Source organism: Octopus bimaculoides, chromosome 20, assembly GCF_046866305.1.
Source record: "Octopus bimaculoides isolate indiv1 chromosome 20, ASM4686630v1, whole genome shotgun sequence".
Lineage (NCBI taxonomy): Eukaryota > Metazoa > Mollusca > Cephalopoda > Octopoda > Octopodidae > Octopus > Octopus bimaculoides.
Genome location: NC_142947.1, coordinates 30,534,224 through 30,559,451, shown reverse-complemented (window position 1 = coordinate 30,559,451; position 25,228 = coordinate 30,534,224). Strand labels below are relative to the sequence as shown.

General features: G+C 37.6%; 2 protein-coding genes across 6 annotated transcripts in view; one reads left to right on the top strand and one right to left on the bottom strand.

The window, feature by feature from the left end:
• LOC106874278 (uncharacterized) overlaps positions 1 to 6,394 on the top strand; it is a 160,897-nt gene extending 154,503 nt beyond the window's left edge. For both annotated transcript variants that reach the window (XM_089338313.1, XM_014921952.3), the window contains one exon: positions 3,590 to 6,394. In XM_089338313.1, the coding sequence (XP_089194439.1) occupies positions 3,590 to 3,704 (115 nt within the window). In that variant the 3' untranslated portion in view covers positions 3,705 to 6,394. The remainder of the gene's footprint in view (positions 1 to 3,589) is intronic.
• A 1,503-nt stretch (positions 6,395 to 7,897) lies between these two features.
• Positions 7,898 to 25,228, bottom strand: part of LOC106874284 (transmembrane protein 145) — a 74,205-nt gene continuing 56,874 nt past the window's right edge. For 3 of the 4 annotated variants that reach the window (XM_089338316.1, XM_014921958.3, XM_089338315.1), the window contains exons 9-13: positions 21,540 to 21,712; positions 16,773 to 16,893; positions 16,484 to 16,543; positions 15,268 to 15,474; positions 7,898 to 8,639 (exon numbers count right to left, since the gene is read on the bottom strand). In XM_089338316.1, the coding sequence (XP_089194442.1) occupies positions 8,517 to 8,639; positions 15,268 to 15,474; positions 16,484 to 16,543; positions 16,773 to 16,893; positions 21,540 to 21,712 (684 nt within the window). In that variant the 3' untranslated portion in view covers positions 7,898 to 8,516. Of the gene's footprint in view, positions 8,640 to 12,750; positions 13,416 to 15,267; positions 15,475 to 16,483; positions 16,544 to 16,772; positions 16,894 to 21,539; positions 21,713 to 25,228 lie in introns of those variants that run through there. The other variant, XM_089338314.1, reaches the window with a different exon arrangement.

Genomic DNA, 25,228 nt, shown 5'->3' with positions numbered 1-25,228 from the left:
TCTGTCTCTTACAAACACACACATACATAAATGTATACAAACATATTTACAAAGACACACGTGTGTATGCGTGCGTGTGTGGGGGGGGGGACTCCACAATCGCCATTTATTTCAATTACTCTTCTGAGGATATTCACGTAAATCATTTTTTTCATTTAATCATCATCATCATCATCGTTTAACGTCCGCTTTCCATGCTAGCATGGGTTGGACGATTTGACTGAGGACTGGTGAAACCGGATGGCAACACCAGGCTCCAATCTAATTTGGCAGAGTTTCTACAGCTGGATGCCCTTCCTAACGCCAACCACTCAGAGAGTGTAGTGGGTGCTTTTACGTGTCACCCGCACGAAGGCCAGTCAGGCGGTACTGGCAACGGCCACGCTCGAAATGGTGTATTTTATGTGCCACCCGCACAAGAGCCAGTCCAGGGGCACTGGCAACGATCCCCATTTTAATTTTCGTAAAAGTTTCCAAGTACCAATGAGGCTTTTTGGCACATCTTCAATTTTCCCCATTCATCTGAGAGTCCATCTACAGAATGTCCTCAAATTTCTATACAGCATATTTTGCCTTTTTTTCTTCAAGTATATAAGCAACAATTTCATTCCCGAGCAACGCCGGGTGCCTCTGCTAGTTCTCTATAAAAAAAAACCCAATAGGTAAGAAAAATGTACAATCAAATGTGATTTACAATACAGAATGGATGTGGTTGTGAGTAAACAATTTAATTTACTTGCTCAGGTCCCGGTTGTAGTAGTTTCCCTTCACTTGTATTTTTGATCTCTTTTAAAAACCTGAATATAGCACAATCTTATTTTCACCTGTCTTATCTTTTGTCTCTGTAATAAATTCTTATAGAGTAATTGTTGTTTCACCCTGGCTCAAAGCCATTTCAAGGCTTTCTATAATGTATCTGGAGCTATACAATGTGTTTCCACTTGGTAAGAAGTAATATGTGGGGAATTTGGCTGTTATTTTTAGTAGATTGAGTGACTGCATATTGGCTTTGTCCTTGATTTATTAGTGAAGAAAATGTCATGGAAAAGCCATACCATCATTTAATTTTTTTTTTTTTTTTACCTTGTGAAGCTCATGTACAACTCCCTGGAGTGACCTCAGTTTTCTGTAGAGGTGTGAAAGCTGGACACTTACTGGTATTCAAGCACAAATGCTTCAGAAGGCTGTTATGCATCTTGTCTACACACAGTACAAGACTAACAGCTTTGTCAGGCAGCAAGTTATCAAAATTAGGTTGGCACACTGGTGCTTGCTACAGTTAAACACCAAGGGCCTACCCAGTTCTGCTAGTAGGGACAAGTATCCTACCACAACTCCTGATGGAAAATTATTTTCCAAGGTACAGTTGAAGGAAAGTAAAGAAGGGCCCCAAAAGAGAAAATTCTGGTCTGACAGATTGGACAGGTATCTTAGCATCATGTCACTTCTACATATAATGGAGGACAAGGATCTGGTGATTGCTGACTGCTTGAGTATAAACTGTCTTAGACAAGTCATAAAATGATAATTGTAAGATTGTAAACAAGCAGACAAAATGTCTTGTGATTTATAGTTTCTAGTTCTTAAAATCATTCATTCAGATCTCAACAGGGTTGATTAAAAAATAAAATATATAAAAGGGTAATGATAAAAGTGTTTATTTAGAGCCCTAAAACTTTTTCAAGAAAATATATGTATCTTGTGCAGAAAGAAATTCTTATTAACCCATTAACATTTAAACTGGCCATATCAGGCCAAAATATTCCACTTGTCATATATTCAAACTGGCCAGATGTGGCCTCTCATACCAATCCTACAATATCATTACAAAAATTAAGTTACCTTACGTGGTTAATTCAAAATAATGTGACTAAATAAGCATTGCTTTTGACAGAATAATGTGAATGGTGAAAGGATAAATAATAATTTCCTCCACTGACACAAAGACTGCTAGAAATAGCAGCCATATGATACACTAAGTTTATAACAAAAAGTTGGACTGTTATGGTTGGAATGTCTGATTAAAAGTATACTGAACCAGTTCACCTGAGACTACAATATTAATGGTAATCATATACAGTCGGTTTCCTTGCTAGATATAACACCTAGGATCTCCCATAAATCACACCATACCATCTTAAAAAAGAAAGGACATATTTCCCAAGGTTAGTCTCTGATATATTGTCAGAAACAACAGAGAAAATAGTCACAGACAGAATGTTTTTAAATAATAGACTGAATCGAAGTTGACCTGGAGCTCAACAAAAACATTCAATATCAAATAAGGTGATTACTAGGTTGTTCTGAAAATAATGTTGTGTTTTGAAACGCAATTTTATCATAGTATTTTAATTATTTTAATTAGGTGAATTTCGACATACTTAATAATTGATGTATGCTCTTTAATAATTTTCTACTTAATTCAGAAAGAAAACATTCTTGAAGCATAGGCGCCCTTAATTATGAACATGGCAAAAAGGCCCTTTGCTTACTTTTTTTTGCATGAGCTCAAGCTTGGGCACAGTGCCTCCCAAACCGCTGCCAATATCAACAGAGCATGGGGAGAGGGGTCCACAAATGATCACACAGTACAAAGGTGGTTTCAGAAGTTCCGTAAGGGTGATAAGAGCCTTGAAGATGAAGCTAGAGGACGGTCCTGCAATCTTGACAATGAACAACTGAAAGCAATTATTGGATAAAACCCACGTCAGAGTCTCAGAGAAATGTCAGGCACTTGGTGTCGGTATTGCAACGGTCTCACGCAATCTGCAGAAGATTGGTAAGGTGAAAAAGCTTGATAAATGGATACTGCATAAGCTCAATGAAAATCAAAAAGTTCGGCGTTTTGACGTCTGCTTGATGCTTTTTTTGCGAAACACCAATGATCCTTTTCTTGACCGAATAGTCACTTGTGACGAAAAGTGGATCCTTTGTGATAACCATAAACAATCAGGTCAATCGTTTGATATTGATGAGACCCCAAACATTTCCCAAAGCCAAAGTTGCATCAGCAAAACATTATGGTGACTGTTTCATGGTCTGCAATTGGTGTTGTCCATTACAGTTTTCTGGAAGCCAATCAGAGCATTACAGCAGAGGTTTACTGCAATCAACTCACTGAAATGCAGGCTCACTTGCAAAAAATGTGACCTACATTGGTAAATCGGTATAGCCAAATTCTGTTCCACAATAATGCAAAGCCACATGTTGCAAGAACGATGCTCCAGAAACTCACAGACTTGGGATACAAGACTTTACCACATCCTCCATATTCTCCTGGTCTTTCACCCACTGACTACCATTTTTTTAAGCATTTAAACACGTTTTTAAATGACAAAATTTTCAGGTCCAAACTAGAAGTGGAATCAGCTTTCAAAGATTTCTTAGCATCAAAGCCAATAAGTTTTTATCAACAAGGCATAAATAATCCCGTTGATTGATGGTAGAGATGCATAGATGTTCACATCTCATACTTTGACTAATCAAAACATTTCTTTTGTTAATTTTTCTAGAATAAAATTGTTTCTGAAATCAGCTATTATTTTTGGAACAACCTAATACAATAGTTTTTCCAAATTTCTCATTCCAGACTTCACCATGAGGAGTCTCTGAGGAGGAATCGTACTGCTTTGACCCCCAACTACCGAGGAATGACACCATCACCACTTATTTATCGACAGAGAAGTTCTTCTACAGATCACTGAAACCAGAGATAGCAGTACCTGAGATTGAAACCCTATAGCCATCTTACCCTTACCATTATTTATTCTCTCCCCTACTCTGCAAAAAACACATGAAGTTGGCTGGAATTCATTCTCCACTTAAAATTGATGCTGATTTTTACTGAATATATCTCTTATTTCTTTCTTCTCAGTTATCCATCATCATCAACTTTCTCTCTCTTATGTATTTCCTTCTCTTTTCCTCTCATACAACACATTGCTCTCACCTCCCCTATGAATCACATATATAACACATCCTCACATTTGTTATCTCAGCCCCATTTGTCCTTGCATTGTTGGAGAGTGAACTGGGAGTATCTACGACTTGTGCCTTTGTCACCATCACCTTGCTTTTTTTTTTTCTACAGGTTAACAAGATTAAATATATTTTATTTTTGACATGTATTCACATTAAATACTTAATTCCTATTTTTGCTATATATTTATGTGAAGTCAGATTACCACACAATATTTAGTTTCATACTTGCTAAATTTCTAAATTACTTCTTGCCAGGGTCAACTTCAACTTTTCATCTCTTTGAAGTCAATTTAACATACCAGTGACACAATGGTGTTTGATTTAGTCAATTATACACCAGCTCTACTTTAAATAAGAATTAGTGTTTGGCTTATTTAGAATCTCTAATTAAGGTTTTTTGAGAAATTCATAAAATACAGGAAAAAGATATCCCCATAATTAATATATATTAGCATTAAAAAAAAAGTTAACATTTACATATGTTAACTAGAAATAATTACGTTAAGGAAAAAGAAAAAATATATATATATATTAAGCCAATACCTGCGATATACCCAGGGTTCTCCCTCGTAAGCCTTCACAGTACTTAACCAAAGTATAATAAAATTCAATATTGTGTAGAAAAATAGAATTGCTTAGATATTAAATAATTCAGAGGCCGTCCTTATTGAAAACAATAAGTAACTATCCGTTAACTTGATTTGCCTTAAAATATAAATCTCCTTTTACTGGAGTTGTCTTCCATCGATTCTCATAATTTCTTCAGTTGCGTCCCTTTAACATAATTTTCTAACCTTTGTCCTAATACTCGTCTGGTTGTGTGTTTGCATTACATAAATAGATGTTTTGCATTTAAAATTGACTAATTGTCTTAGATAGCCACTTTACCTTCAAACAACTAAATAATAGGAAGAAAACATTTGATAATCAAGACCTAGATAAATTACTTGAATTAAAATTGTTTTGACCACGTCAATTGAAGCTGAACGGAGAGTAAACAATGTTCATCACCTTGCTTTTTAGTCTGATTTGTGATATCTTACACCCAGGTATTCACTGATTATTTGTCTGCTTTGAGTGTGGGATGGAGATATATATAATTAGTGTGTACCAGACTAAACCATATATGGAAGTGCCATGTTTGGGTCACATGTCACCTAATATTTTGTCTATATATATATATATATATATATGATCAGAGAGAGAAATGTGCTAAATGTAGCAGGAGAGGACTGAGCTGGTCCATGCTAGCACTGATGACATAGGAGTTAATAAATAGTTGCAAATATAAGTGTTAGACATTGGAGTTGTAAGCTACTTTAATGAGTGACTGTCAGAAAAACCATGAAAGGAGTGAGTGGACTGTTGCTCTAGTGTTCTCAGACATTTATTTTACATATTAATCACTCTCACCAAGTGCAGCTGTTTCTGCAACTAATAAGATAGAATTCCTGTAAATTACAACAGAAAGATTGTCCAGATAGGGTCACAATCAGAAATTTTTAACAAATTTTTATTATTTTTTTTTTCTACCTTCACAGTGAATGTGTGTTTTGACAGCTAACAAGCAGTGGTGCTAGAACTGCGTATATGTGTTTTTCAGCAAAGACACAGCAATGGTGCTAAAGTTAGATGACTTGTAAATAATATATTTGTAAAGTTCATGTTTGGAAATTTCTCACATCTTTGTATTTTCATCTCAACAATACTTTTGCAATTTTTTTTTTCTTGAAGTTTGAAGTGCCTACCACCCCTGCTCTCCTATTTAAATACATATTTGGTGCTATTGAAAAAATATCACACCCTTAGTTGAAACCTACCTGAAATTACCTGCATATATGTCTTCCCTCCATCACTGTTTGTTGCAAATGTTAACACAATGCACTTCCTAACCTTTACACCAAACACACTCCTCCTTTGATTTTCATCACCAACCCTCCACCTCCAAGGACTATCTTAACATACTCTGTAGTATGACACACAAACTATCTCTCTAATCATCTCTGTACTTAGTTTTCTTTTCTTCTGTCACAGCCAACAACTTCAAATTACTTAGTGCCATGAAAGGCACAGTTCACAGCACTCACCAATGTTACCAAAGATATTAAATCTCTTAAACATTGTGTTGAGAATTTGATTAAAAAAAAAAACTTCATAACAGAGGATTAAAGCAAACAAATGTTATCTCTAATAAAGACCTCGATTTCTCAGTTTGAAAGATTGTCTAATTGTAACCCTTAACATGAGGGTTTATTTTTCTATAATTCACCATATGTCTGAAGAGATAATTCTTGAAAGAAACGTTTTATAAAATGTTGAAGTTTGTGAGTGGATTGTCTGAAAGTATTCATCTAATTTATATACAACTTTTCATTGATTGTTTAATGAATAAAAATATTAAAGACAATAAAAATGTTGATGAAAAATGAGTTCTATTATAAGCACAAGGTCACGTTTTGTTGTGGACAGACAGGACTGGTGGACTGGTACTTAGAAGGATGAAAGGTGAGTTTCTGAAAGTTTGAACTCAGAATGTAAATGATTATAACTTCCAAAAGATACTCTCTGGCTCTAATGATTCATTTTGCCAATCCAATAATAATATTCATGTTCCTGATAATAGTTCATTTCTGGTATTAATAATGATTCTAAATTTTGGCTCAAGGCAAGCAAATTCAAGATGGGAGTAAGTTGATTACATCAACTGCAGTCTTCAACTTTATTTTATCAAGCATGAAAGGCAAAGTTGACTTCAGTGGATTTTGAACTCAGAATGTGAAATCAGGTGAAATACCACTAAGCATTTTGCCTGGCATGCTAACCAGTCTCTCAGTTCACTGACTTAATTTGATGAGATGATTTTTAATTGATTTGATTGATCCACAAGTACTTGACTGGCTTATCAGCCCAAGGAAGGACTAAAGACAAAGCCTACCTTGGCAAGATTCAAATTCAAAACCTACAAAGGATGCAATTTAAACAAGTATTTTATCCTACACCCAACTTATTTTGCTAATAATCTCCAACACTGGACATAGGTACAAAGCCAGAAAATAGAGATTAGAGGTGATTATATTGCCCCACTTTCAGAACTTTAATGATAATGTATTTTGTTGATGCAGAAAGATGGAAGATAATGTTGGCCCTCAGCAGGATTTGAGCTCAAACATATACTGTGAAGTATTTTGTCTAATGTTACTCTGCCAATCCAACATGTCACTTTAAAAAAAACTTTTGTTATAATTTCAAACATTAGACACAAGATCATATTCACATTTAAACCCTAACCCTAACCCTAAGGAGGAAAGTGGTGATGATAGTAATGCTTTCTGGCATAAGCATATTCACATTTAAACCAGCCATATCAGGCACAAACATTTTACCCACTCTTTGTTCAAACCAACTAGATCTGGTTTCTCACACCTACCCTATAATGTCATTCTAAAAATAAACAATAACATCATCAAAATCTCAAACCTACAAAATAATTTCAAATTTTGACACAAAGCCAGTAATTTCAGGGGTGGGGGATGTCAGTCAATTACATCAACCCCAGTATTCAGATGGTACTTATTTTATCATCCTTGAAATGGTGAACGGCAAAGTTGACCTTGGCAGAATTTGAACTCAGGACAGATGAAATTCTGTTAAGCATTTTGCCTGACACATTACATTTGACAGAGTAATATGACTGCTGAAGGGTCAGAGGTGGTGGAGGTAGTTGATTAACCCTTAAGCATTCAGATCTGTCAGATGTAATGTTCATTTACCCCATAGCTTTGAGATTTCAATGATTTGATTATTTATTTTTAGAATGACATTGTTAGGAAAGTGTGAGAGACCAGTTTGAACATAAAACAGGCAGAAAATGTTGGTCTAGTTTAAACGTTAAAAGGGTTTAAAAAAAAGAACCATGGCATATTACTTGTATTTATTTTATCAACCCTTGGAAGACTGAAAGGCAGAGACAACCCCAGTAAGATTTGAACTCAGAACAATAAAAAAAGACAGGACTAAACAAAAGAAGGTTAGAAAGCAAAGATCAAGGAATACAGGTCATTTTTCTTTAACCTACCATAGTTCAGATAAGTTCCTTCACCAGAAAAAAATTGTATGTATATATATATATAGACTTTTGTTTTTAATGTGCATATTATGCATAGATCGTTGCAAAGATTTTAACACCACTTCTGATGATGTTGGAAGGTACAAATTCCTCATTGTCACAGTTGGTTCACATTAAATAATCTCATCTGAAAAATTATATTTTTACAAATAAAAAAAAAAACTGAAATATGTATTAAAAAAAACTTTCATTAAAATAAAGAGGACAAATGTCACCCTGTCCCTTCCATACTTTTAGCCAAGCAATGTAGGCTAGATTGAATTATATAGTGTTATGAGAAATCTAGGAGGAAAAATATTTAACCACACTACCAAAGGCCATGTAGAGATTGTCCAGTTTTCATCCTGAAAAAGCATAACTCTCTCTTCATTTATTTTTAGTTCCTTTTCTTTTTTTTTTTAACCAACTTTTAGCTGCCACCTTTGGCCTTAAAGAGCACATCATAGGATGGTGGAGGTGATGGTTTCCTTGCACCAGGAGGAAGGACATCTGTAAGGGATGTGTCTCTTGAGCTAACACTTGTAGCTGGAAGCTGAAACAGCAAAAAAAAGACAAAAGAAAAATTTTTTCAGATCAAATACTTGATTTGCTTCATTCATTAGACAACAAAATGCTGGGACACAACCTCAAAGAACTTTTAGTCAAATGAATCAACCCCATTATATGGTACTTATTCTATCGGTTTCTTTTGCTGAACTGCTAAGTTATAGGGACATAAACAGACTAACACTAGTTGTAATTGATGGGGTGTGGGGAGACAAACACACACACACACACATATATATATATATATATATATACACACATATACAACAAGTTCTTTCAGTTTCCATGTATCAAATCCACTCACAAGGCTTTGGGGGACCCAAAGCTATAGTAGAAGACACTTACCCAAGGTGCCATGTGGTTGGGAAGCAGACTTCATACCACACAGCCACACCAGCACCTACATATTCTGTTTTACAGCTAAATTTACACAATTTGTATTTGAAATATTTCAAATATCATAAATTTGTTTGCATTAGCATAGTAGTCACTTTATTATATTTGTACTCTACAATTGTATTGAGTACTCTTTACTTTGTTCAGAATAATACTTGCATGTGTAAATACAATTATATACACGAGTATATGTACACAAAGGGAAAGGTTGTTCTTTAGATAATAACAATATTGACCAAAATGAGGACATTGAGAATGCAGTCATATTTTTAACGACAATTTGTTTCCAGGTCACACGATTCATATTCTTACAAAACTAAACAGCAAATGTCATGAATTGTATAACACAATTGCATTAATCTACAATTGTTTCATTAATATATATAAAAAATTTATTGGCAAATTACAACAAAAGACATTTCCATGAAATAGAAGAATGTTTTACAATTTTTTTAATAAAAGGAAAATGTGAATAGAGCATTCTCTAAAATACAATATATTTTTTGCCATAGGAATATATAAAAAAATACTTGTTACTAAAAAAAAAAAAAACAGGAAATCCTGTGAAATAGATATTTTACTAAACACTACAAAATATCGTATGGAATATTTTTATATTTCAAGTAAAATGTATTGTAAAACAAAACAATGAATCAGAACAGTAGAAAGTAGAATACAAAAAACTAGATATAGAAGACTGGTCTATATATCTCAATTTTTTTTTTCAGCACCTATTTCTGCACTCATTTTTTATCACTTTCTCTCCTTCTCTTGCTCATCTCTCTGGCTGGGTAACCCTGTATCTCCTTTACAGTAGTACACCTGTCTCTGTCCTCATTTTTATCTCTCTCTCCCTCTCTCTCTGGCTGGGTAACCATGTACCTCCTCTACAGCAAGACACCTGTTTCTGTTTCTCTGTCACACTCTAACCTTTCATCATGTGACACAAGATCACCTCCTCCAATGCCCTCTCCCCTCACAAAGGTTTTTTTTGTCTTGGAAGTTATTTGGTGACTCTGTCAGTGCTGGTGCCACATAAAAAGCATCCAGTCTACACTGTAAAGCGATTGGCATTTGGAAGGGCATCCAGCTGTAAAAACCATGCCAAAATCGACCTTGCCTGTGCTGGTGCCACAAAAAGCACTCAGTCCACTCTGCAGGGTGGGTGGTTTTAAGAGCTTCCAGCTATAAAACCATGCCAAAACAGACATAGAAGTCTGGTGCATGGGAGGGGGACGTTAAACGATGATGATGGAAATTCCTTACATTAATTTGGAAAAGTGTTATCCTGAACATTGTATTCTTGACATCTAGATTTCTGTCAAGAGTTTTTGGATAGAGTTTATATAAATAAACTTTAAACATCTTTTGCTTTAGATTGACAGTGTAAGGATTCAGCCTCTGAAGATGAAACCAAAGCCAGTTCTGCTTTGTATAGCACCCAGTAAGTGATATCAACACTGTGGTATGCTTTAGACTGATCTATATTGATTGGAAATCAATCAAACCCAGATCTAGTGCCAACCTGTTCTATGATGTATCACATAGATAGTATGGGTAAATTTGTCAAAGGCCTCCACAGCAAAATTGATATCAGTGCTGGTGTCACATTAAAAGTACCCAGTACACTCTCTGGAGTAGTTGGTGTTGGGAAGGGCATCCAGTCCCTGGCCTTACCAGCTTTGATTGAACCATCCAACACATGCCAGCATGGAAAATGGACATTAAATGATGATGATTCCAACTCTAATGCTGACAATGATTGCCAAAATGTTTTCTTCTGTATTAAGCAGAGTTTGGGGATGGAATCTTATACCTCCCCTCTGGATAATTTGTAGTGTTTTTATATTGTGTTGATAAGAGTACGGGATGTTTCTGCATTTCTACACTAAAACACAATTCTTCAAGGCATTCTCTCAATTTCCTGCAATTCAGACTGCCTGGAAAATGTGTTGCCCTGAGGATGACAAGGGAGACGCACTGGAACAGTCACTCTGACTCACAGCACTTGCACTCACAGATAGCCATTTCTGCCCCGATAGCAGTGTGCAAGAATATGGTCCAGGGACCAAGAATGTGGGAGATCTCCACTGCCACAGACTTAACCATAAACCTGTTGGTAAGCAACAGATACTGAGACAGCTTGCTTTTCTCAGCCTGATGAGCAGTGGAGCTTGGGTTGAACACACCCAGTTGCTGCTGATAAAGGTGTCACAGCATGTGGTATCCCAAATAAAGGGCCTACTGCCATGGAACAGGAAAACTGTCATACCGTCAGGCCTTTTACTTCCCCTTGGTCTAGCCCTGCTGGTTCAAGCTGGGATGAGAAGCCTGCAGCATCTAGTCCTATGCTTTATGAATACATCTCCCTAATAATGATTTCTTATATTGGCACAAAACTTAGTAAATATAATATCAATTCATTCAAATGTGTAATTGTTTTTTTTTTTACTAACAAGGATTGTATCATTCTGCAGATTCCATACATTTTAATATGGTGATAGGGATGGAGGACTATAATAATATGGCCTGTATTAAGGACACAAATCACAGCTAGGATACACTTATGTTCTCTTTTTCCAATGTTTTAGAACCTGATATATGCTCTGCTAGACATTGACATACATCGCATGTCAGGAAGTGCCTGATACCATGGTTATATGGATGTCAGTGTAATACTGACAATGCATACAGCTTCGCCATGCTATGCATGTCACTGCAACTATTCCTGGTAACTGATGGCGTTAGTCGTAGCAAGGGAAATAACCTAATTTATCTGACAAGCAAGAGTTTTTTTCCTTTAGTGTTCACTTCGCCTTCACGGCTGCTAAAAGAACCTCCAAGTAAGTCTATAAAGGAATGTCTCCATGGTCACTCGACCTGCTAGAAATAACAGCTACATCTTATGTAGATCCTACCCTACTGTTATAAAAAGAAATGGCAATAGATAATGTAGTCGTAGATACACTTTGTCGGAAAATGTACGATGGTCATGGCTGGAAGACTTAAATGACAGATCTACTCAATCAGGTCAGACTTGAGGCCAAACAATGTGTATGTTCCAATCCAATGCACCACATTAGAATATAATAGACCTGAGGGAAAATACCTCAGAATACCAAGGCTGCATTCTACAGGCTCTATATACTGAATGGATAGTTAGATAATTAAATTGTGAACTTAATAATTTTACTCCGTCTCCTACCTTTTGCTTCAACAAATTATTAAAGTTGATTTCACAGCTCTTTACATTCCAGGGTGTAAACCTACAGAGAACAGTACACACACACACACACACACACACACACACACACGCACACACATTTATAGTATAGTAAGACAAAACGATAATGCTGTAAGTAGGAGAGTTTGGAAAGTTAAAGGAAGTGGGTGAAATATTATAACCAAATAAGTTAAAAACAGAAAAAATGGTGAAATGAAGAATGAGGAAGTTTAATTTTTGTGATTGACTTAGGGATATGGAAGTTTTAGTTTTAAGGGTTTTAGTAGTTTCAGGAGTTTCAAAAGTTTAAGAATATTTTAATTTTTAAAAGATCTTAAACAGACAGACGGGTAGGTAGGTAGATAGACAGACAGACAGAAAGGACAGACAGACAGAAAGGTAGACAGGTGGATGGATAGATGGGTAGACAGACAAAAGCTCAGATAGAGAGTCTCAATAGAATGAAAGTCTAACCTACATGTGTCATGTGACCTGTAGAGAGCCTTGTTGCTGGTGTTAAGAGCTACTCAGAGTAGCTCTCTCTTATAATCCATCTCGTGAATCCTAACATACCAATGTAGTAGGGCTGAATAAGCTGAAATCCAGGTATATCCTTTCAAATACTTAAGCTCAGTAACTCAGCATCCTTTAAACTCAACAACAAATCACATTTTTTCCTTCTTTGATTTTTCAATATTTAAGGACAGGCTGGCAGAATCGTAAGACTGTCAACCAAAAATGTGCCAAGCGATTATAACTGGTTCTTTATGCTCCGAGTTCAAATCACTCTAGCACGAACTTGTTATAGGCATGGCTGTGTGATAAGAAGCTTGCTTCCCAACAACATGGTTTTAGGTTCAATCCCACTGTGTGGCACCTTGGGCGACTTCTACTATAGCCTTGGGCCAACCAAAAGTCTTGTAAATGGATTTGGTAGAAGGAAACTGAAAGAAGCCTGTCGTATGTGAGCTCCAACTCCCCCCACTTGATGACCGGTGTTGGTGTTTACATACCCATAATTTAGCAGTTCAACAAAAGGGACCGACAGACTAAGTATCGGGCTTTAAAAAATTAGTACTGAGGTTGATTCGTTCAACTACAAGTTCTTCAAGGTGATGTCCCAGCATGGCCATGGTCTAATGCCTGAAACAAGTAAAAGGTAAAAGATAATACAAGCAATCAGTCACAGCTTATAAGCTCTGTAAGGTCATTCATGATGAGGTGACCATCTGTACGTTTGTTTCCTCTAATCTAACTGCTTAGAGGTACAACAGGGAGAGAAAGTGCACAACTGGACTCTGTTTTATCTAACTGGCACTTCATCGGTTACTATGACGAGGGTTCCAGTTGATCCAATCAACAGAACAGCCTGCTCATGAAATTAATGTGCAAGTGGCTGAGCACTCCAGATGCACATAGCCTCAACATAGTTCTCAGGGAGTGTAAAAGCGCTCGTGCAGTGCCACACAAAAGTGCCTGTGGGTGCCATGTAAAAGCACCCACGACACACTGTAAAGTAGTTGGCCTTAGGAAGGGCATCCAGCTGTAAAAACCAGGCCAAATCAGACACAGAAGTCTGGTGCAGCTCCCCCAGCTTGCCAGCTCTGGTCAAACCATCCAACCCATGCCAGCCTGGACAATGGATGTTAAATAATGATGATGATGATACTTCAGCAGAATGTGACAAAGCTGGCCCTTTTGAAATACAGGTTCTACTCATTTTTGTCAGCTGAGTGGACTGGAGCAACATGAAATAAAGTATCTAGCTCAAGAACACAGTGCACCACTGGAAATTGAACTCACAACCTTATGATTGCCAGCCAAATATCCTGTTCACCCAGCTGTAAATAGACACCATGTAGTGATACAGTTCACTGCTTTAACCATGTAACAAGAAGAAATACATTTCTTTGCTGTGTCCTTGAGTGAAGCCCTTCATTACTTTGTTGTTTGAGGTCCAATTTCTTCTTTCAGTACAGCCTTCAGGGAACATTGTTTTTACAGGTTAACCTGTTTTATCTACACTCATAAAGCCAAGTCCTTAACCATTTGGCATTCAGCTTATTCTGCCAAATGTAACGCTTATTTGTTCACATTGTTTTGAATCAATCATGCATTATCTTATGGTTTTGAGATTTCGATTATGTGATTGTTTATTTTTAAAATGACATTGTACGGTAGGTGTGAGAGGCCAGATCTGTCTGATTTTAAGATAGATTAACAGGTAGAATATTTTAGCCAGATATGGCTAGCCCTCAACCTGCTAGAAATAGCAACCAAATCCTCCCTCATATTAAATTCTACCATCATAAAAAAAATTACATTGGATAAAACTGTCCTAGAAACACTACATTCCTGAATAAGACAGGATGGTCATGGTTGAAATACCTTTGATCATATGTCTTCTCAACTAGGCTTGATCTCTAGCTGCTCAGCAACAAACACCATCAGACAAAGACAAAGCAAAGCCAGTGATATCACAACAAACCAGTGAATCATACCACCACCACCACCATTCCCACCAGATCCAAAATGAAAGGTTTCAAACTGAGGAGAGGAGCTACTATATGGTTGCTCAAGCTGCTAAAAGGAGCAACCAATCTCCTGCAAACCATACTCATCTACCTTAAATGGAAAAAGGACAGTGAAAAATGTAACCCAAAATGCATTAAGCCAGAAGAAAGAAAGGATGGTCTTTGATCATAAACCTGCTCATTCAGAGTTGACCTTAAAGATGAATATACTAACACTCCATCAGTTACGATGATGAGGGTTCCAATTGATCCAACCAACAGAAGAGCCTGTTCGTGGAATTAATGTGAAAGTAGCTGAACACTCCTCCACAGATACGTGTACCCTTTATGTAGTTCTCAGGGAGATTCAGTGTGACAAGGCTGGACCCTTGAAATACAAATACTACACATTTTTGCCAGCTGGGATTTAACAATAACTTCAACTGCAACAATAATAGAAAGGTTTGAGTCTCAATACTTACCGGCATCACTGGTCTTGTGAGAAGACTCTCAGGGGACACTGCAGTTTGACCAGGTTTTGTAGAGAGTGTGTGACTGGTAACAAATAAATTGGCTATGTTTGGTCCTCGGTCCATGATATATGAATGAGACACAGTTGATAGTTGGATATTTTGTATATCACCCTCTCCTCCTCCAGATATACAGTCACCATCTTCAACTGGACAAATCTGATAAGAAACAACCAATCAATAAATACTGGTTCCAAATTTTGGCACAAGGCCAACAAGCTCAGGAAAGGGGGTTTAGTCCATTATTTTATCTACCCTGAAAGGATGAAAGGCAAGGTAGACCCCGGCAGAATTTGAACTCAGAACACAAACAGAGACAAAATGCCACTAAGTGTTTCGCCTGGTGTGCTAACAATTCTGCCACTTCACTGCCTTCAACCAATCAATAAATATTGATAAACAACAAGGAACCACAACAACAAGATAAGACAGGTACAATGGAAGATATTGCTCAAGTACTGTCATTTACCATTTAATTCTCAAGATTTGTTAAGTACCAGTAATATACTGGTTGAATTCAAATAACTATACTTATCCCTTACTGATTTATGACCTTGAACCAAATGATGACTGACTACACTATCTGGTCAGATGCTATATCAGAATAGACCCCTCCAACCCATGCTAGCATGGGAAAACAGAGGTAAAACAAGGATGATTATAAGGTGGCAAATTACAGAGGCATTTGAGTAGCAGACAAATTACTTTGTAGTATTTATGCTAGCTTCTTGTGTTCTGAATTCAAAGCTTGCTAAGGTCAATTTTGTCAGTCATCATTCTGAGATTGATAACGTTGCAGTCTGAAGTGTGATAAGCTGACAGAATCATTAGAACATCACAGACGATGTTTTGTGGTATTTATTCCAATTGTTTGCATTCCAAGTTTAAATTACTGACTATTTGGCTGATTACTCTTAATCTGTTGCCAGCTTAACACCATTACCTGATCCTGGGGTATCTTTAACATGATACACTCAGTTGAAAGCATTTGGGTCAGGTTCCCATTTAGAGGATATTTCCCTCCATTTCCTGCCATCAATCTCAGAGGTCCTATAAAGGATCATTGGGTACAACCCTTCCCCCTCCTGACTAATGCAAAATAAAATAACATTCAGTGGATAATGAGGAACTGAAAGAGTAGAGTCAATGGTAAAAACAGTGATCTTACTTGAGAGGTTTTGATGTGAAATGGGAAGATTCTGTTGATCAAGACAGGACTGGTGAGGAACTGGAATAAGAAAATGACACAGTTATCAGTCAAACTGGCCGAGATAGGAGGAAGGATGAAGTGGAAGCTGTGACGGATGAGGTAATGATGGAGTAGCTGAAACATTCTCAAACAACCATTTAGTTCATACAAGGTCAGATGGCTGAAGTGGAATGTCCAGCATATAATCCAATAAGCTACACTGATGAAGACAAAAAGGATAAGATGATGGAGAAGGAGCCATACTCACCAAAAACACTAAATGTGCATAAAAGTCAATAAATATCTCAACTCCATTGACAATTTTCTCCCTCAAATGCCAAGGAACTGCATTATTAGCAACAAGAAATGTTATCACAGTAGCCCAGAACCTGGATATAAGCAAAACAAATGTACAGTATTTGAATATTTGAGAAGCCATCAAAGCATAAATCCTGTTCTTACAGAATTTGAATTGAAAGATATGATTTCATGAGCTCACTCAGCCCCACTCTTTACAATAAGACCCACAAATATTTATATATATTTGAGAAGTAACAAATGATAGTGGTAATCTTGTATTACACCATTTCACTATAACAGAGATGGCCCTGTGTTACCTCATTATACAGGGATTTTCCTGTATTACACCATTTCATCATATGGTGAAGGTACTGTATTACCCCACTCCAGATGGCCCAGTGTTATCCCACCCTACTATACTGTGATAGTGCTGTATGACCCCCACCCCACTCCACCTTATAAACACAATACTTAGCATTACTTTAGCTTGTACTAGCAGAAGTACCCGGCGTTGCCAGGTATAACTCTCAATGGAGTAGTCACTCAAATGAACTGAAAGACTTCCTTCAAACACAACTATAGAAGTAACAATTTACAGGTGTTGACCCTAAAGAGGGCCTTTGAACGTTCACTACGAAACATCTCTGCAGTTGTGCTGCCAGCAAAGATGAATCCAGTGATAACAATTTATAGTTGGTGGCCTTGAAGAGGACCTTTTAACGTTCACTTTGAATTATCTCAGTGGTAGTGCTGCCAGCAAAGATGAATCCAACGGTAACAATTTAAACTTGGTGGCCCTGAAGAGGACCTTGGATTGTTCATTCTTAAAAGTCCCAGTGGCAGAGCTGTCAGCAAAGACGACTCCAATTAGAGGTGATGGCCCTTAAGAAGTCCTTCACACCACTTTAGTGTGTCGTATTTGTTTTGCTTGTTATTTGAGGTTGTAATCTAGAAAAGCATGTTAAAAGTCAGTGGCCACAAAAACAGCCTTGGCAAGATCATGCTGGAATGTCAAAAAAATATGTAAATAAGATGTAGGGAAAAGTAGATTAATTGAGTTAAAACTACAGAACATTGATAGCAAAGCGTGATAGCAACATATAAATGTGGAAAATGGAGACATTGAACATTTATAATGTATAACAAAAGCAACCAGAGACGTACGTGTTATTGTCAAAAGGACAAAAATAGCACAGATACAGCAAATGTAAGCACTTATACAAAAAAAAAAACAGATTATTTGTTGGCAAATAGGGAGCCTACTAAACTTCCTTATAGACTATATTTTGGGTTTTCTTGCAAGTCGCAAAAGCAAATAGGTTATGTCAGCTCCCTACCCGAGAGCAGCCAACATATAGTTGACCATGGGAGAAGCACAGTTCTTCTGAATTAAGCCCTACGACCATCAGCATCTGACCCTATGATTTGTTAATTGACATGGTGAAACTGAGCCAGAGAGGGAATTGCAGCCTTCTGAATGTGAAAGGAATGTCTTTACCAAATGGAATGAGAGGTATCCTTGGTATGAAGACAGTATTCCCCTTACCACACCCTGTAAGTATTGTTGCCTCACTCAATAACATGAGGCATCGCCTTTTGGACGACCAGACGCATGCCATTGCAAAGCCTAGGGGGTTCCAAATCTCTGAGGAGCATGACAGGAGCACCTTTCTTAAGTCACAATAAGTGTGGTGGCAATCTGGGAGGATCTAAGGAGTTAAGAAATTCTGTGGGGTAATTAACAACTTTGTCTGGATAAGACACAGAGTCAAGGGACTTGCAGATATGCAGGTTTCCAGGCAAGCACAGCATGAGCTGTTCATTGATGTTTCCAACTATGCGGTTTTTTGAAGGCAATATTACGCATTAACACAACCACTCTTGATTTGTGTAGTTCTCCTCAAGATTAGGAAAAAGACATCTGTAACTCAGCAATTGACTTAATGCATCTGCAAATCCCTGTGAGGTCCACGGCACCATTTCCATCAAGTGGGACTTTGCCATCTCCCAACAACAAAATGGCAGCAGCTAAACCTGCTGATGTCTCATCACCTTGCAGTTGTGCTCTCATATTTGTTGTGTCAGCTTTCTTACATATTGCCAAAGTTGGGAGGCCTTAAGGCATGCACCAACCTCATCAGCCTGCATACCTGTTGGGATTACAGGCAGAGTCTATTGGAAGTCCCCATATAACAGGAAGTGACACCTCTCTTTGGTTCTTGACATTACCTGATGTTTCTGAGTGACCGGTCTAATGCCTTAAAAGCCACCTTGTGTGCCATTGTGCATTCGTCCCAAACAATTAGTAGGTAGCGCTTTAACACCAGTCCTTATGACCATAAACACATTCAATAAACCTCATTTAAGGTGACAAATTTTGAAGAAGCATAAATTTCAGAAACATGGGGCAGCTTATGAGAGTATGCAAGTAAAAAAAACCTACAACTTGTCAAAAGCCAAAAACGAAGTGTGATCCTAGGTCGGACTTGACTGATATAAATAGGAGTGATTTCACTTAATGAACAACACTCGAGTTGTCTGATTGGTTAGATAATACAAATAAGTGTGATGAAATCTGCTGAACACAACTCACTGATGTGTGGTTGGCCAGAGGTTGCTATTTCATACTTAAGTGAGGTGCAAAACTAATCAATCATTCGCACAGTTTAGGTATGATTGTGAAATAGTACAATCCACATACAGAAGGCATTGAAATTTACACCTGGGTTAAATTGTGCTTTCTTAGTTAGGGGTGTAAAATGATGCCAAAGTTCAAGGTAAAAAATTTAACTCCCCATTCCACACTTAATTGTGGTGCAATTACACAGTGGAGACAACCAGGTGCAAAATTAATCATTTTAAAGTTAGCTTAGTAAACCAAAGTTTGGTCAAGGGGATTTAAAAATTCGCTCCTCCATTTGTAGGACATGAGTAACCGATGTGTCAACTTTCATTTAAATTGACTGTTACTTCCAGAAGTTAAAATACTTTGCTGCAACCATAATATGAACTTTAAAAGTGGTCCAAAGGGGCTCACTACCCTCCCTAGGGGGTTCCCTTGCAAAATTCAAGTGATAACGAATGTACGGTACTTTATCTTATGGCAGGCAACAACCATAATAAAGTCCCAAGGTTCTGATGCTGTTTTATTGTGGCAGTTTGAACTTTTATGGGTTAATAATTTAGGCTCATTGTCCCCGAGGGGGTCCTCTTGCTGAATTGAAATGGAAGTAAATGTGCCTCACTGTATCTTCATCTGTGTCGAAATTCATTTTATGGGACTACCAATTATCGAAGCTATGACCCTTTGCTGCATTACAATAGCCAAATTCAATAAATGTCGTGCCGGGGCTTACTGCCCCCTGGGGATCCCCTTGTTTGTTCCGGGCATAGACAGTGTTAGGCAATGGGTAACCAATGTGCCCTGTAAAGTTAAAATTGAACGTAAACTTCAAAAGTTATCAGGTACTAATACAGCGTTAATGTGAACTTCAATAGATAAGTCAAAGGGGCTTACTGCTCCCCTAGAAGTCCCCTTGATAAGTTCAAGTAAAAGTTCATGTGTTCACCTTCCTCGGTGAGCCATGGGAAATCAATACATCTGATTTCATGAAAACCAAACGCCAACTCAAGCAGTTATGGCGTTTTGTTGCATTGATAATATCAACTTCAACATTTATCAAAATCGATTTACTGCCCCACCCCCACCCCCCGTCCATCCTAAGGGGTCCCTTACCTGAATTTCTGTTCAAATGCATGCCTGCAACTTTATTTGTAGGCCATAAGCAAACAAAAAATTAATTCTGGTGAAGATGGGAGGCAAATTGCAGGAATTAAGGGGCATTTATGCAATAGTACTGCTGACTCCAAGAGAGAGGCTTAAGGGGATTATCTGCCCCTGGGGGGCCCCACAATCGATATATGGAAAAATAAAATAGCCTATGACGCATAATAGGACTTCAGAAACCTATGTACAAAATGTGATGCAAATCGGTTGTAAAATGTAGAAATGCATGCAGTTACACAGATAGACAGACATCTTCTGTATTATATATATAGATGTCTCAGTAATAGGTACCAGCCCCTCTGCATCCTTCAAGGTGATGTCAAGCCTCTGGAGATCTCTCCCAATCACATTCAGCCATCAGGTACAGGGCCTGCTACAAGTCCTCTTCCAGCCCAAAGAGGCCTTGTAGTTGCATCAAATGAGAATAAAGCCCTGGTAGGATTATCCAGCAGGAGACAGAGGACATGTCACGAATAATCTATTTTAATCTGGGGGTGCAGTCTCAAACCACTGTCCACCAATAAGTTCATTTTCTGTCAGTAGAAAATACCAAATCAATCTGGTGCAGATTCAGACCACACTACATCAACTCTTCCAGTCATCCACCTTCCCAGTAAACTTGATGTGGACCCTCGAGTCAGTAGCAAGACTGAGTGATAACAAGGCTCTGTATGTTATGTATATGTATATACAATGACCTTTTCCACAAATTTATTACACACACACACACACACACACACAGTATCAGAACCAAATGAACATCCTCAGTCACAAGTGTATTCCTCCTCTTTTATTAAATGGAAATATAAAAGTAGTTGTAAGTAGTGACTTCATTTATCAAGCCCTAAAATTAGGGGGACACATTTTAGAGTGGGGCCAAAAAGTAAAAAAGAGCACTAAAATATGAATGAAAAGGAATGAAAAGAGAAAATGAAGAAACAAACTCACCAGAGCGTAAAAACAAAAAAGAAGAAAATATAAAAAGATAGTTTTTCAATGTGATGCTTGATTGTCGTAACAATGGCATAGCAAAACCACAACCATCCAACAACTCGCATACCAATCAGCCCATAACCAGGAGGGCTTTCATAGCGGTACAGCACAATGCCAGGATCAAAAAACTGGTAAAGAAAAGAAAACATCAGAATCTTTTTAATAACATACAAAATTAAATTTAGATTGTTGTTGTTGTTTTGTTGTTGTTGTTGTTGTTGCTGCTGCTGCTATTATTGTTGTTGTTGCTGAACATTTGGTAGGTTCAGGCAAATTTCTACTGCATCACCTGCTACACTTCTGTGCTGCTGGGGCGTGTGCAGCATGGTGTTCTTTTTTGTTGTTGGGAATGTGCAAACTCTTCCCAGTATTGTATTGCATCAGTTTTTTTTTTATAGGGTGAGGTACAGTCTTTTGTTGTATTAATGTTTGTATTGTGTTGTGTATAATGCATTGGGTATTTGACCTGATGGTGGTAGTTTATTTCATTGGATATTTGCTGTATAGAGTGCGTCTTGTGTTGTGGATTGTTTTGTTTAGGTTGTATTACTGAATTGATAGTATCTTGCAAAGAATGTGGGTTGTTTCTAGCAGGGTAATTTTTTGGACAGTGTGTAGTGTTGAGAATCCAGGTATAACTTTTACATTTTTGTTCATATGTTTTGTTTTTTTATCATGCAGGTATTGTTTACACTTTCATGCCCCACTAAAAAAAAGGGTAAAGATCCCTTCGGTCATGAATGACTATGGGATACACCTAGACAGTCCCCATCCTAGGCACAAGGTTGTTTTCGGGAAGACCAGCAGTCACCTGGGCATACCAGCCTCCCCTCTCCATGCCACTGATGTTATCCAAGGGAAAGGCAAAAGCTGATACAGCATGGCACCAGTGACATTGCACTCATTTCTACAGCTAAATGAACTGGAGCAACATGAAAATAAAGTGTCTTGCTCAAGAACACAACACAGAGCCCAGTCTGAGAATCAATCTCACTACCTTGTGATTGTGAGCCCAGTGCTCTAACCACTGAACCATGCGCCTTCACTATTCTTCTTCTTCTTATTATTATTATTATTTTAATAGTTTCAACATTATTGCATGCTTTCAATGTACAATCAAATGCAACTGTGTCACTTGGGTTATGTGCAGTGTTTTGTTTACATAATTTTTATTGTATTGAAAGTACTCTACCTAACTGAAGGTGCAGGCATGGCTGTGTGGTAAGCAGCATGCTTCCCAACCACGTGGTTCCAGGTTCAATCCCATTGCCTGACACTTTGGGTGTCTCTTACTATAGCCTTGGGCCAACCAAAGCCTTGCGAGTGGATTTGGTAGATGGTAACTGAAATAAGCCCATATGTGTGTGTGTGTGTGTGTGTGTGTGTGTTTGTCCACCACCACCACTTGACAACTAGTGTTAGTGTGTTTAATGCCCAAAACTTAGTGGTTCAGAAAAAGAGACTGATAGGTTTAAGAAAAATAAGTGCTGGGGTGAAATCATCTGACTAAAATTTCTTAAAGCCGGCCCCAGCATGGCCACAATCTAATGACTGAAACGAGTAAAAGGTAAAAGATAATACATGTGTAGTACCTGTTGTTGATATTTTTCTGTAAACAAGTATTGTGTGTCAACACAGAGGTATTCAACGTGGTATATGTTCAGTGTGGAGGCGCAATGGCCCAGTGGTTAGGGCAGTGGACTTGCGGTCAGAGGATTGCGGTTTCAATTCCCAGACCAGGCATTGTGTGTGTTTATTGAGCGAAAACACCTAAAACTGCACAATGCTCCGGTAGGGAGTGGGGGGTGGCGACCCCTGTTGTACTCTTTCGCCCCAACTTTCTCTCACTCTTTCTTCGTGTTTCTTCAGCTGCAGGGAACACATACGCCATAGAAACCGGGAAACCGGGCCCATGAGCCTGGCTAGGCTTGAAAAGGGCACATAAATAAAAAAAATATGTTTAGTGCCCAATAGTGCTATTTCCTCTATGTTAAGTTTAAATTCTGGTGTTTAAGTTATGTATTTGTCCAATTTCATTTCTATCATTTTTAGAGAACCCATTAACATGAGCATAGTTATGTTTGCAATCCAACTTTCTGGTTACCTCTATTTGCAGATCATTATATTTGGATAACTCCACCATTACTTTTAGAGATACATTGCTCTGAGCTGGAATTCATACAGCAATAAGGAAACTTTTTTCTGATAGTCTTTAACAATGTCTGGATGATTTACCTTAACTTCCTCCCTACCTCTATGAAATGGTTGTCACACAGAATTGACCACTTTGTCATCCTCTGAAACTTGTTTTGGTCTATTTTGGTATCTCTTTTCCATTGGCTTTTCACAATGCTAGCAACATTTCTAATGTATGATAGCTACAATTCTGTCATGTCTCTATATATTTCTTTCGGTTAAAATGGGCAGAGACAATGTGGCCTATTATTTCTTACTTTGACCCATCCCCATATTTTACAATTATTGTATTCTGTTTCATTATGCTTTTAATAGTTTCCAATGCTGATGGAAAAGCTTTACTCTTGTACTGTAATCCAAAATCCCTCACCTCAGTTGAGTCATCAACTTCTCAACCACTATACCCACTTCTGTTTTGTTAGGTACTGAGAAGTCTTTATTTTCCACTGTCTTAACATGACATTCCATACTCCTGGAATGTCCTGCTAAGTTTTAAGGTGGTTTTACATATATATATATATGCTCCAACTGGTTCTGGAATGTTAGATTTCTTCAAACATCTGCAGTCTTCACTAGGAACATCTCAATGTTAGCAAGTGAAATGGCATCTTAGACTCACACAGGAATTGCGTGGAAATGACGGATAGGAGAGATGATTATCAAAGCCATGCAAACCTGCAAAGGTATTTCCATTTCTTAGGTAGATAATCACCTGGATTTTCATTATACTCCAATGTAGACACAGACACACTATGCGAGTTATCCAGGCCATACTTACCAACAGAGTAGAGTAAATTGTCCACAGTTTTGAGTAGTAGACCAAAATTAGTAATCCGTACAGTCAACTAAGACAAGACTAATAAATAGGTTTATAGGCTGTGGAAAGTAAATATGTCTTTCCCAGCATCAACAGTTTTCAGTGACTTAAATATTATTTAAATGAGAATTAATGCATGCAGTTTTTTAATAACAGATGGTGGTCTCACTGAAAACGAAAATTAGATCAAAATCTGTCAGTTTTAGATAGATGCAGTAATAAAGAACTGTAGAGTAGAGGAAGAGTTTGTCAACTGATTAAAAGAAGCAAATGGAAAAGCAATCACTTAAAATGTGCTTGTGGTGAGAATGTCTCTTGGTCATTTTTATTGATGTTAAACAAAGGATGCTAGAGCACATTCTCTGAAATATGACAGCAAAATCATTTCATGTGATTGAATAGGAGAGACACAGTGTTGCATAAAGCCACACTTTGATCTTTGATACACCACAGCAGGCACTTCCCATTTAGTTCAAAACAGATGTGTTCAGTGTTTCAGCAACACTTTGACAAACTATTCATAAGAAACAATGAACTGGAGATGGTGGACTTTGATATTTACCTCAATAGTTTTGCCAATTTCAGTATAGGAAGTAATAAACCTGTTAAGTGGATGTAAGATGGGCAAATT